This window comes from Poecilia reticulata, chromosome 4, assembly GCF_904066995.2.
Source record: "Poecilia reticulata chromosome 4, P_reticulata-male-v2, whole genome shotgun sequence".
Taxonomy (NCBI): Eukaryota; Metazoa; Chordata; class Actinopteri; order Cyprinodontiformes; family Poeciliidae; genus Poecilia; species Poecilia reticulata.
The window spans coordinates 1,668,364-1,682,506 of NC_088833.1; the positions used below are offsets into that span (position 1 = coordinate 1,668,364).

At 43.7% G+C, this 14,143-nt stretch overlaps 1 protein-coding gene across 1 annotated transcript in view; it reads right to left on the minus strand.

Annotated features, from left to right (window-relative positions):
• The window catches only part of LOC103463200 (myomegalin), a 50,096-nt gene extending 37,190 nt beyond the window's left edge, over positions 1-12,906 (minus strand). The window contains exons 1-4 of the mRNA XM_081605911.1: positions 12,673-12,906; positions 11,461-11,761; positions 2,467-2,519; positions 788-855 (exon numbers count right to left, since the gene is read on the minus strand). Of these exons, the coding sequence (XP_081462037.1) occupies positions 788-855; positions 2,467-2,519; positions 11,461-11,567 (228 nt within the window). The 5' untranslated portion in view covers positions 11,568-11,761; positions 12,673-12,906. The remainder of the gene's footprint in view (positions 1-787; positions 856-2,466; positions 2,520-11,460; positions 11,762-12,672) is intronic.
• Between the last annotated feature and the right edge of the window lie 1,237 nt (positions 12,907-14,143).

A 14,143-nucleotide genomic window follows, 5' to 3' on the forward strand; every position in this document is an offset into this window, starting at 1 on the left:
TAGCATTAGCCAAAGCTACATTGACTCAGAGGAAGAAATGTGCTTTTAATTTACTGTACATTTTACTTGATTAAAATTTCTGGATCCTCTGGCCACTGGGAGGAACTTTACTGAATCAAGAACAAACTTCAGTTTTTGGTAAAGTTTCATAACTTTTATATTGAAAACATTTTTTAACATTTTTTTCCTTTGCCTGATTTTGTTATTTTCTAATTTTGTTAATTTATATGAATTATTTTCATTTTAATTCGTAAAATATCAAAAATTCCACATAACTTTATTATTTTGGTCCATCTGATGATGCAAATTTTAAATATTAAATGATTAATGTTGAGCTAATTTAGTCTAATTTTTGGCTCCTCTCACCCCTCTGGCATTAGCGTAGCTTAGCTTAGCTTAGCGTAGCGTAGCTTGTGTGTGGATCCCTCTGGTTTTGCTGACTCTGGTGGTTTTTAAAAAGCAACTGAAACACTTTTACTTTCCCAGACTTTGTGATTCTGTCTGTGAAAAGCGTTTCTATAAATACACCAAACTTCACTTAGAAAAGCATGAAGACGGTAAATCTGAGGGCTACGTGGAAATGCGTTTGGATGGAGAAAACAACGTCAGCAGTGAAATTACAGTGGCGCTTCTGCAGAGGGAAGCGTTTAGACTCATGCATTGTTCCAGCTGCCACCTCACCCTAACCAGTGATTAAGAGCGAGCAGAGACAAGCCTGAACGCCTCCGACTGGCCAAACCTCCAGCTGCCTGCGTCACGCAGACATGCCTAATGAAATGTTTCTTACCTGTTCGAACTCTCTGAGGCTGCGCATCTGGACCGGAGGACCTTTTCCCGTTTCATCACACGAAAAATCTGAAGACAGACAGAAGAAAAACAAGCTGCAGTTTAACTACAAGGTTCCAAAGGTTCTTCATTTAGTTTGTCTCACGAGCTTCCGGCAGATCTTTGAATGCTAACGTTTCAGATTAATGTTTAGCATGTTCTAAAAGAGCTAAATAAGTTGATTTCTGCAGCACATTTCAGCAACGAGGCAGTTCAAAGAGCTTTACATGACAGAAACAAACAACTTACAAGTGCTGCATTACTGTAGTAACATAAACAAAAGTCATAAAATTATGTAATCCAGACTAAAATGAATGATAATCCAGTTATTCTGAATCAAAGGCAGCTCTAAACATGTTTTAGATTTATCTAAAAACAACGTCAGCTCTTTAATCTATCATTAGTGTGACAGAAGGCCGACTTTGTAACCGTCTTTGTGACTCTGAAGGTTCACCCGACTTCAGGCTAACCAGCTATAACAGTTGAACACAACGTTAATTTATTTATCTTCATAAATGTACGAGGATTCTGTTAAGAGAAGTGGGCGGGACTAACGAACTGACTGACCAATCAAATAAGCTGTTTAATTATTTCATGCTGGTCTGTATATGTGAAATATTTTGAGAAATATTCAAAATATTTGTGGGGAATTTTCATGACTCTAGTTTATAATTATGATGCAAATTCAGCATTTTTAACAGTTTTCATGTATTTGTTAGTTTTATTTTAAAAGCTTTTATTTGTAGAATTGTGGCACATCTGGGCTTCCGTATTGGCAGTTTGATATTAGTGCTGCTGAAGCTGGAGAACCCTCCTGAGGAACATATGCGACTCGTTCAGCTCATGATAAACTGATTATCTGTGAATAAATACGTTTGCATTCGCAGCAGATCTGCAACAGGAAGGATCTGAGTTTTTACAGGTCTGGCGGTTCTGGACGCATTTATTAAAGAGGTTCATGATGAAGTCTCATGGGAGATCATTTATTTTATTGGACAAAGTGGATTTTAATAGCTGGCATTTCCATCGGAAACCTGAAACATTTACAAACTTGTGTGATAAACTGCTGAGTTTCTTGGACCTTCCAGTTGTTCTGTTTGCTGGTCGACCAGAAACCAGCAGCTGCACCAAATTTACCTCCATGTTAGATTCTGCATGTATAATCATGAGCCGCGGCGATCAGAGCAGCCGAACTGAACTCAGGTGTCGACGCTGCAGCAGCGAGTCGCTCTGTCATGATGAGTTTTACTGGAATCGTCCCAGAAGTTTCTGACATAAACTAGAATGTTGTTGTTTGGAGACAAATTTCCAGTAATTTGATGGTTTTGGGAGAAGAAGAACACATTCTTCACAACTCTGATGGACATTTAACACTTTAAAGATCTAAAATAAATGGATAAAGCAACAGAAAAACTAAATGAATTATGAAGTTTCTGTAAACAAAACTATCCTTAAAGGTTTAAGATGAGAGCAAAACACCAGACTGAAACTTTTACCATCCAGGTTTTGTTAGAAAAGCAAAGACTGATCAATCACTGCGACCAGGAAGTGACTGTTTTAGTTTACGATGCGATTGATTGATTTATTGCTTTTTGTGAGGGGCGTCGCAGCGAGGAGGGAAAAGTTTCAGGAAGTTCTTACCCATCATGGGTCCGAGGCTCCTGGGCCGGGCCGGTCTCTCTGCAGCGCCGTGCCTGAAACCAGAGACAGGATCAGCCAAGCCGTCCCAGAACCGTCTCCCCACGCGGATCGGAGCAGAAACCCTCCAGAGGCGCCGCAGCAGGCGGGCCGCGCCGCAGCAGGCGGGCCGCGCCGACCCGTCAGGCTGCGGCGCCTCCTGAGTCAGCGCATGCCTCAGGTCACACCGCCGCCACTCACCAATGAAGACGCAGTAAACAGACAGATGCTCCAGTCAGAGGAGTTTCCCCAAACCGCTCATTACCGACTGCAGGCGCCGCTTCAGAACCTCAGCAGCGGTTCTGGATTACTTTAACTGGACTTCATACAGAAATCAGCTCTTATGAACAGAGTAAAAACCAGCTTCAGCGTTTCTTCAGTCTGTTTTGATGCAGCATCTTCAAAAACTTAATTATTCAGCTGAAAAAACAAAAGAAAAGAAGAAACAGGAACAAAAACCCAGAGCGTGACAAAACGCACACATCAACGCCAATACGGTTAAAACCAGCAGGTTAGCGTTAGCTTCCACAAAATGCCATGTTAGGCTTCTGCTTTAGCATTAGCTAAACAGTTTATATAGCGCTTTAGCATTAGCTAATCAGTTTATATAGCGCTTTAGCATCAGCTAACGCTAAACAGTTTATATAGCGCTTTAGCATTAGCTACCGCTAAACAGTTTATATAGCGCTTTAGCATTAGCTACCGCTAAACAGTTTAAATAGCGCTTTAGCATTAGCTACCGCTTAACAGTTTATATAGCGCTTTAGCATTAGCTACCGCTAAACAGTTTATATAGCGCTTTAGCATTAGCTAACACTTAACAGTTTATAGAGCACTTTAGCATTAGCTAACGCTAAACAGTTTATATAGCTCTTTAGCATTAGCTAACGCTAAACAGTTTATATAGCGCTTTAGCATTAGCTAACACTTAACAGTTTATAGAGCACTTTAGCATTAGCTAACGCTAAACAGTTTATATAGCTCTTTAGCATTAGCTAACGCTAAACAGTTTATATAGCGCTTTAGCATTAGCTAACACTTAACAGTTTATAGAGCACTTTAGCATTAGCTAACGCTAAACAGTTTATATAGCTCTTTAGCATTAGCTAACGCTAAACAGTTTATATAGCGCTTTAGCATTAGCGGTCTGAAGCAATTCATGTTTTTGAGCTTTAATAATGTACAGATTTGATAAATGTTTGTTTTTCAGCAGGTAAAACAACAAAAATCACAGAAAAACAAGTTTTTGTATTTTTAATTTAATAATTTTTGTTTCCTGTGTAAATTTGCCACTTTTGGCCAGAACTCCAGTACTTTAAAGGCCCAGTGCATGTAAATAGTAATAATAAATGTAACTTATTATCACTGCATGAAAGTTATTTCTTTCATAACAACATGGTTGCTGTGGTTCTGTCCTGGTTTATCGCAGATGAAACCTGAGCTCATTTCTAGCAGCTCAGAGTTGAACCCAGATGATTTCCTGACAGGATCGGCTGCGGCCGCCTCTGAGCTGAAGAGGCAGAACATGTGCCGAGCCAAAGCCGCTAGCGGCCGGTCCAACGCGGGACGGACGCATTCGGACCCGTCCACTGCGCAGAAATACCTCCATCCCCACAGGTCCAGAGTCGGCAGCTTACCGGCCCCTGTAGAGGAATCCGCTCATGTCTCCTCAGGTAAACACCTGAACACCTGGGCTGGTTTGGACTCCTGACCCGGTCCGGTCCGGTACCGGAGCAGCAGCGGGGAGCAGGGAGGAGCTTCCCACCGACGTGGCAGAGCAGCGGGACGGAGAGGAGGTGAGCGGCTCCGGGGAGCAAAAGGTACAGAGAGCGGTCTGTTTCAGCGCCTCACTGGGCGCGCGAGCGTGAGTGTGTGAGTGTGTGTGAGTGTATGTGTGTGAGTGTATGTGTGTGAGTGTGTGTGTATGTGAGTGTGTGTGTGTGAGTGTATGTGTGTGTGTATATGTGTGTGTGTGTGTGTGTGTATATGTGTGTGTGTGTGTGTGAGTGTGTGTGTGTGAGTGTGTGTGTGTGTGAGTCAACAGGTACACAAGCCACCATAACGTCTTTCCACTCAGACTCTGAGACAGTCAGTTTGTTTGCTTGTGGTTCATCCTGAATGCAGGGTGGAGCCCCCTCTTCCCCCTCCCCCACCCCCCTCCCCCCCCCTCCAGGTGTGTGTGTACCTGTCTGAGCAAGTACCAGCTGGAATGTCTCTAATCTTTGCCTGGCAGTCGTGCAGGGGAATCACAAACAGACTCGATTGTTTCTGCTGTGACTGGATCAGAACCGGGTCAGAACCGTATCAGAACCTCCTCTGTTCTTCCACAAACAGGAAGGTGTGGCTCCCCACATCACAGCTCCAGTCCGGCCCAGTTCCTCAGGTGAACTGGGCCGGACTGGAGCTCCAGCAAACAAAACGCCCAAAGCAAAAATAATAATAAAATCATCTCATGATGACTCAGTTTTCCTGCAGCGGATTTAAAATCAGCCCAAACCTGAATCAGAGAGTAAAATCAGAACACGAAGGAACGAGAACCGATTATCAACCGAGTTTAATTAATGTCAGTGTTTTATTTCTGGTTTGCTTTAGTGAAAAGTGGCTGAATGTTTACGGCTCTGCTCACTGCAACTTTGAATCACTTTAAGAATTTAATTTGTTATTAAAATTCTCCTTCTAAAAAATGACCAAACTGTCCACTGGAGGACAAATTTGCAGCTTTCTGGGGCCACACTAAATCATTCAAAGGGCCACCGATGGCCCCCGGGCCACGCTTTGGGCACCCCAGATTTTGGAGTTTGAGTGAAACCTGGATCCCGGCTCTGCGTGAAGAACCAGAACCAGAACCAGTTCCTCACCAACCAGGACAGTAAACCAAGGGGAGCAGCTGAACGACGAGGCCGTCGGAACCAGCTGGGACAACAGGAGGCGCTCGGAGGAAATGAAGTCCAAACATGAAGCAGCTTCAATCAGCCGACCGGTTCTGATCCGGAACATTCCTGGATCAGGACGGCGGGTTCGCTCCGTTCACAAACATTCCCGCCGCCTCCCGGTCTAACATCAGGAATCAGCAGGAGCCGCTCAAATACCGGCTCCACATTCCTTACATGCAGGAATGATGAGGAGAGGCCAAACAGGAGGGGTGTGGGCCGCAGGCGGCCGGCAGGTTTGAACATACAGGACCCGGCGCCAAGCCGTTAGAACCATTATTGTACCTTAAACGTAAAAATGTGCCTGTGCATGAGCTTTTTGATTGACTCTCCTACCATCACAAACATAAACACGTCAGGTTTTCTGCATTAGAGTTTAGAAACTAAATATTAGGTTCAAATTAATATTTAGACAGTTGAGCTAAATATTAAACTAATGTGAAAATTCAGCTGAAGATAAGTGGACAATCAAAACAAGCTTCATATTTTGCTTGCTAATAAAACATTTAGCTTTCAAGCTAAATATTTACTTGGCCGACTGCGGACTTTTGGCCGTCTGCGGACCGCCTGCGGACCGTCTGCGGACTCTGGGCCGCCAGCAGACCTCCTGCGGACAGTCTGCATACTGTGGGCCGCCTGCGGACCACCTGCGGACCGTCTGCGGACCGTCTGCGGACTCTGGGCCGCCAGCAGACCTCCTGCGGACAGTCTGCATACTGTGGGCCGCCTGCGGACCACCTACAGACTCTGGGCTGTCTGCAGACTGCCTGCGGACTCTGGGCCGTCTGCAGACTGCCTGCGGACTCTGGGCCGTCTGCGGACCGCCTGCGGACTCTGGGCCGTCTGCGGGCCGCCTCCGGACCCTGGGCCGCCTGCGGACTCTGGGCTGTCTGCGGACCGTCTGCGGACTCTGGGCTGTCTGCGGACCGTCTGCGGACTCTGGGCTGTCTGCGGACCGTCTGCGGACTCTGGGCCGTCTGCGGACCGCCTGCGGACTTTGGCCGCCTCCGGACCCTGGGCCGCCTGCGGACCGTCTGCGGACCCTGGGCCCTCTGCGGACCGCCTGCGGACCCTGGGCCGTCTGCAGCAGCTGCTCCAACAGGAACAACCCCGTGTTTCCAAGCAGCAGCAGGTATTTTTGTGGTTTGATATTTTATCATCTTGTTGCTGGACTCTGTGTGAATAAATTAGACACGAGACACGATTCCTCCTGGATGCTCCGCTCTGTTCTTTACGGCTCAGTAATAAACCACCTGTATGAACTTAATATCCCTCCCTGCCGCGGCTGGACGCCCGGATCCTCGGTCAGATTTACTCAGCCCAGGTTTTCCTCCTGCTCCGGACGGCTGATGCTCACAGGGACGTTCAGTTTGCTCAGGGTTTGAAATCAGCCGTGAAAACTTTATGTCCTGCTGGTTTCCCAGCGCCTGGTGGGATGGAGCCGTTATTTCACTCCTCTGCCTGAAGAAAGGAGTCAGAGTTACACCCTGTAATTATCCTGCTGACACTTTCTGCCTTTGCTCCTTCTGAGGCACGAAACGCCTTTTCAAAATAAACATCACAACAAAAAGTTTAATATCCAACAAATATGATCTCATTTTAAATTACCAAACCAGCCTGTGTGGAAATGGAAATCAGCTGATAATAACCGGCGGTGAAGGACTAACGACACGAAGTAGGCCAAAGGATTTCAAAAAGCAACGAATCGTCGTGATGCAGAACGAGAGAACAGATTCTTCTGAACAGATTCTTCTGAACAGATTCTTCTGAACAGATTCTTCACTCTGAACGAAATCGGTCAGTCGTTCTTTGTTACAACTTTGCTTTATTTTAACGCTCTAAACACTTTAACAGTTATTATCTTTACTTGATTAGAAATTATTTTTACTTATCTACAAATAAATACAATCTGGAGAAATTAGCCAAATGCGGTAAAAATCTGAAGTGTAAATTGGAGCAACGCTCTGTTGATCATAAAAAGTAAAACCTGCATCCAGTTTGAACTTCTGGCCGTCTGGAGTCTGGTGAACGTACCGCAGCTGTCAGAATTTACCTAAAAACTGTAGGGCTGAACCGATTCCTCGAGTGATTCGAGTACCTCGATTATTAAAATTCCTCGAGGAAAATGTTCCTGCCTCGAAGCTTCGTTAATTTATGTTTTATCATTTAGCGCACCGTGTTTCAGCCGGAACATTATCTGCGTTGCGCGGAGCTCTGACTTCCGCCTCTGAGTTGTTGCCGGAAGCTACGTGTTAGCGGCATGACGTCCAATCTTCAAGTTCGGCCCGCGGGGATTTTACTGATTGGCGATAATTCCGGGTTTTCATCGTTTTTGTGGGACCAATAAACATCCTTAAAATGACCGGCGCGATGCCGGGAGTTCGGCAGCCTTTCTGCTCCGGAGCTGCGGGTTGAACGGCGGGAAGAAGCTGAGGAGGATTTCTACAGGTGAGCGGAGAGACTGAACACGGCGGGCGGCTGAGGGTTGATGCTTACAGGGTAAGAGCAGCTTTACGGACTGAACCGCACAGTAAACTTATATCATCCCGGTCTGAACAAACGGGAGGCGGAACATGGCTGGTAGATGAGTTTCTGAACGGAGGAGCCGTAAATATCCCGTGTTGCTCCCCGGTCTACAAAACAGTAACTGGTAGGGAAGCTCAAAGGTGGAAAAAATAGACTGATGTTGATATCCGACAGTAACACTGGTGTTATGGAAGATTTACCAATATTTTATTTCATAATTGTTTTTATCCGATTACTCGATTAATCGTAAGAAAAATCTATAGATTACTCGATTACTAAAATAATCGTTTACAACAGCCCTAAAAAACTGGCTGGTGGAGAAAAACCACCAGCCCTGAACACAATAAAATAATTGTTACATTTAAAGATGCTTTTTGTTCCTGCCAAAGCAGCTCAAGTCCATTTTTTCTATTTGTTACATTTTCTTTTACTTTTGTTTCTATATTACAGCATTAAAATGTTGTTAAATTACTTGTTTTAAAGGCCTACAGATATGTAATATTTATATTTTATGAAAATAAACTTTTTCTGCAGGTACATACAGTGATTCTACTTTTCACCTTCTGAATGAATATTAATTTTACTTTTTGTTAGCTTCACTCATAAAAACTGTTTTTCTAAATTAATATAACATTATATTGGAGATAAAATAACTTGTCTTTAGAAAAATGTACATGTTCAGAAATCAACACCAGCACCAGTCAGACATGGTGGTGGCAGAGTGATGCTCTGGGCTGCTTTGGGAAGACTTGCTTTATAAAATAAACATTCACCTTGCTAACAATTTAGCTTCAAAACTAACAAATTAACTGAGCTTGGAGTAAATATTTGATTTCTAAGCTAAATATTTAGCTTTATAACTATCTAGCTTGCTAACTAAACATTTAGTCTGGATGTGAATATTTAGTTTATAAACTAAATATTTAGTTTATAAACTAAATATTTAGTTTATAAACTAAATATTTAGTTTACAAACTAAATATTTAGTTTATAAACTAAATATTTAGTCTGGATGTGAATATTTAGCTTATAAACGAAATATTTAGTTTATAAACTAAATATTTAGTTTATAAACTAAATATTTAGTCTGGATGTGAATATTTAGTTTATAAACTAAATATTTAGTTTATAAACTAAATATTTAGCTTGCTTAAATAATTGAGCTAGTTTGCTAGCTGCTAATTAGCTTCTAGCTAAACACTGGATCTTTAAAATAGGACTTTGCAGAATGAACCCATTTTTTCCTTAGAAAGGCAAAGTAACCAAATCTCTGCTGTTAAGTTTGTAACTTAATGAGACTCCAGAAACAGTCAGATGAATTTATCTGCATCGTGGTTTCAGTTAATAAAACTCTTTCATGCTAAACACTCTGCCTGCTTTTGCTGTGAGCAGTTTGAAGAGCCGTTTGTTTCTCATCCAGGAAACATCAGCCTCCAGAAACCTGAGGCCCGATGACTTCACTGTGAAAGTCTCCATCTTTAAAATGCAGTTTTCTGCGGCTCCGTTCGGTTCAGTGGGACCATGTGGCCTTTATTACCGGGCTGCATGTGTTTCCACTCCGGCATCCCAGCAGGCCCAAGCATGCATTATTAATAAGCGTCATGACGACCCCCACCCTGTCCAGGGCTCACGTTACTAAAGAGCGCTTTTCCCAAATAATCAATAACTCGGAGTGAAGTTTGGGCTCAGATGACATGAATCTGCAGCCAGACGCGTCCTTCAGACAGGAAGGGAACAAATACAGCGACATAAATGGAGTCATTTAAACTGGATCTGAGCGCTTAGCGGGGTTAGCTTCCCTCTTTCTGCTTTTCTGGGTAATAAGAACTGAGCAAGAGGTCAAAGGTTGAACACATGGACCATTTTTAGCTGTTTTCAGTGAAAACATGAAAAGAAAAATATGTGAGAAACAATAATAGCTTTAAAGGCTGCGGCGGTGTTGGTTCGGTGTCCTGACAGAAACAAACGCTTCGTTACTGAAAAACATCCGACTGGTTCAGGGAGGAACAGACATCAGCTCGGATTTGATGCATTAGGCTTACTGGTGTTGGTGGGGTCAGAGGTCAGGGTTGGTTCTGCACCGGAGCTGCAGCTCTTTCACATGAGCTGATCTGACCTTTCACCTCCTGCAGGAGGAAGGCGACCGACTGCAGCTCATCGATACCCAGCGTTTTCACTCTCTTGCTACAATCTCTCACTTTTCTTCCATCATCACTGCACAATTCAACTGACTTCATAATAAACTGTAAAAAATGGTTTACAGATTAAAGCCAGTAAAACATCCCAGAACGCTGCGACGACGAGACAATTCGACATGAATCTGTTTAACCATCTTCAGGTTTTCCTCTAGTCATCGACACGCTGAGTCCAAATCAACCTCAGAGGCTGAAGTAACCCTGACAGCACAGGCTGCGCGCTAAACCCAGCAGGAAACATCAGGATAAGCGTCCGCTTTGGCTTTCCTCTCGCCTGCAGGTGTAGAAGCAGATTTCTACGCCGTCGGCTGGTTCTCCCTCTTCTCCTTCGGACATTTCTCCTGTTTTTACAATTTATTTTCAGTCTCTGTTACGTTTAAAATGACAATACAAGCAATTTCTCATAAAGCTGTTTATGTTTATATCATTTAAAATGCTGTAACTCTCCACTAGTGAAAGTAAATCTGCTGGACTTCACCCTGACGCTCAGAGAAAGGAAACGATAGACGTTGCCATGGAAACAGAAGGGAAGCAATTAAATTAAGACCATTAATTGTAACCACTACAGTAGTTTTAATTAGATAATTCACGGTTTTCGCATTTTAATGTTAAACTCAAATGTTTGCTCCATAAACCCCCCAAAAAACTGGAACGAAAAGCCAAAAGATAAAACGCGTCTCAAACAGAGTGCAGACCTCAGGTCTGTCTGAACGGATGCTACTGAGCATGCTCAGTGGCCAGCTGCTGCTACACACAGTCACTCTGGAGTCACTGACCAATCAGACGCCACATACATATCATCAAGATGATCCGTCTCCATTTTCCCAACGTCCAGAGATGGTTCAAGCAACAGAGAGGAGGGCAGCCTCAACTGGGTCAAAAGTGAAATAAATTAAAACAAATTCCAGGCAGGAACAATAAAAAAAACTTAGATCCAGAACCAGAGAATCAACCCGAAGCAGAAAGCAAGAGGAGAGGAAGTGATGACAGAGAGCATGGCGAGTCAGAGAACCTGCAGCGAACACAAAGTTCAGTCTGGAAAACACAGAATAACGCAAACAAACACAAATACAACAAACAGGAAGCCTCAACCTGAGCGACCAGGGCCAACTGGGAACCACAGCTCCCACTGCAACACGTCCACAGTGAGCAGGAAGCAGCATCCAGACAAGAGGAGGAGGAGGAAGAGCAGCGCTGTGCTGCCTCTTCATCACCAACTCCATCAGCTCTGACAGACAGTCTGCAGGAAGCTGAGATATTTATAGAACATGTCTGTCCCTGAAGCAGCTTCAGCTCAAACATCTCACCTCACTTCCTGCTGGGCGTCCCGTCCAGCTCCAGTCCCGTCTGCAGCGGCCCGACCCGATCCGCCACGCTGGTGCTGATCCAGGAGTCCGGCTCCGTCCCTGAGCATCACCTCCGTCTGGAGGCAGAGGGATGCTGCTGCTCACAATCCACCGCCGCTGCTCCGCTTCCAGCTGATTGGCTGCTTCACGTGAAGGGGAACCCCCCTCCTCATCCTCCTCTTCATCATCTCCCTCCACAGTGCAACACGGGGCAGAGCAGATTTACACGCATGAGATGAGCAGCCTGCCTCCCAGCGGCACCCTGCACCCACACAGAGGAGGAAACACGTTAGCTTGGGCTAACAGATTAGCTTTAGCTAGCATAATGATGAAATAAATAAACTCTCCGTCCCACTCTGGCTGCTAACACGAGGCGCAGCATCATGTGTTTTCCAGCACATTGTGCCATTTTACAGCATAATGAAGTAACTGTTAGCTTCAGCTACTATAAAAATGCTATCAATTTTATAAATATGACTTATAAGAAACTTTATTCTCTGCTTTGACTCCTTCAAATTTGGCCTCTGTCTCTTTAAAATTCCTGTTTCTGAAGCTCCGCCTCCAGGAAGTCATCCCAACATGGCTCCTCTGTTAACCCTTTAGCGTTTTTACCAGCGCTGCTCTGAGCAGCAGCTCCTATAATGAGGTGTTTGCTAATTGCTGCAGGCTAGTCTGAAGGAGCTGAGTGGGGGAGGAGCTGCACCGTGGAGGCTAGGCTAGGTCCAGCCAAGCATTTTGCATAGCTGAATGGTTGCCATGGAGATTAAAGGATTCCTCAAACATGAACGAATCAAAGCAACACTGCAGGTTTGTTTATGAATAACATAACATCATGGAAAGATTTTTAAAAAGTCAATTTTACACAATGCGTTGGGAATTATGGATGGATTACTATTTTACCATCAATTAGAGATAATACTATTAGCAAGAGCTAAAACCATAAGCTAGAAGTTAACATCATTAGCAAGAGGCAATTTTTCCATTAGCTAAAGCTAACTAACACCATTAGCAGGAGCTAACTCCATTAGCTAGAGGGAACATAATTAGCAAGCATTAACGCAGAATCAAGACAAATTGGAAGGCAATGAATTGATGTTTAAAGAGATAATAAAGCACATTTAAATCTTTGTAGCAACCATTCTGATATGTAGGAGAAATGACCCCGATGCTAACCGTTAGCAGCTGGAGCTAGACACCGGAGCGTTTAGCCTCCTGGGTTAGCATTCCCAAACAGTAGACCAAACTCCGGATTTTTCAGCCGATTCTCTCCTCTTCCTCCGTTTGCTCCTCCTAATCTTCATCTCGCATCTCATTTCTATTTCAACGCGCTCCGGGGCTGCAAAGACTGACTCAGATCCGGTTCCGCTCGCCGCTCCGGTTCCGCTCGCCGCGCCGCTTCGCCCAGGCGGCAAAATACGCGCGAGCTCGTTCAGCCGCTAATCTAGCGAACTACGGACGCCGTGAAAGCTCAAAAAACGTCTTTAAGAGAAGCTGCACCACTTTATTCTCTTTTTGCAGAGCGCTTTCATCAGACACACACACACACACACACACATCATTCTTATAGCTGTATGTCACCTAAAATCGGGGAATGCCTCTTAATGCTCAATATCACACATCAGGTTCCCCCTCTGTTCTAGTGGGGGACGGTATTTGATGGGCAAACGCGAATCGACGTCGTTGGACTTTTACTGTCCATATCTGGCGGTCCTCGGCTGTCATAATTTAACAACAACAAAAAAAAAATAAAATAAAAAAAAATATATATATATATATATATATATATATATATATTTTATTTTTATTTTTTATATATATATATATATATACTAATTACCATTTTTATCAACCGCCACATCCCATTGGCTGTTTTTAATGACGGACATTGGGCTTATCCAATGAAATCCCTCAGTCCTCCTCGCCCCGCCCCTCCTCTCTAAGCGCCATTTCAGCTAGCAGGAGTCCGAGAAAAGTGAGCGGACACGAGAAAACTACAAAAGCGAATAAGCCCATTCAGACAAATATGTAAAGCTAACCGATATGTTAATTATCCAGATGATGATGAGTGGAAATGTTCACGCAGGAAGGAGGGCAGGTGTGTGAGAGAGAGTCCGGGAGGAGGAAGCTAAGCTAACACTAAGCTAGCAGGCAGACTGAAAAACTGAATTCAATAGAAAACGTAATAAGTAAGGGAAAACAAATACAACAGTCAGAAACCATCTACTCATACCATTTAAAATGACTGGACACATCTTTAGTAAATACTATCTGGGGAAGTTGTAGCCAAAATGTGGAAATGTTCAACATGGGAAATGTTAGAGCCGTGTAGTTAAAGTTTACCGCTAGTAATGACTTCAAGTTAACTTATTGCACTAAACCTCTGTAAGGTATCCTTGCTTTAGGTTTAATTAGTCTGCATATGTACGGTAAACTTATTGTCAGTAAATTGGTTTTCATAGAGTTAAGAATAAAAAATGTATTTTATATAATTTGCTTGTTGGGTTTGTAACCGAAAGAAAAAAACTGGCTGGTAAAAAAATGTCTCTACCAGCCAAAGAAAATGTTTAATTTCCCCCCCTGGTTACAGCTGATCACGAATCGCCTGAATATCAGAGCAGTTTTACCTATTGGACCAGTTTCCATA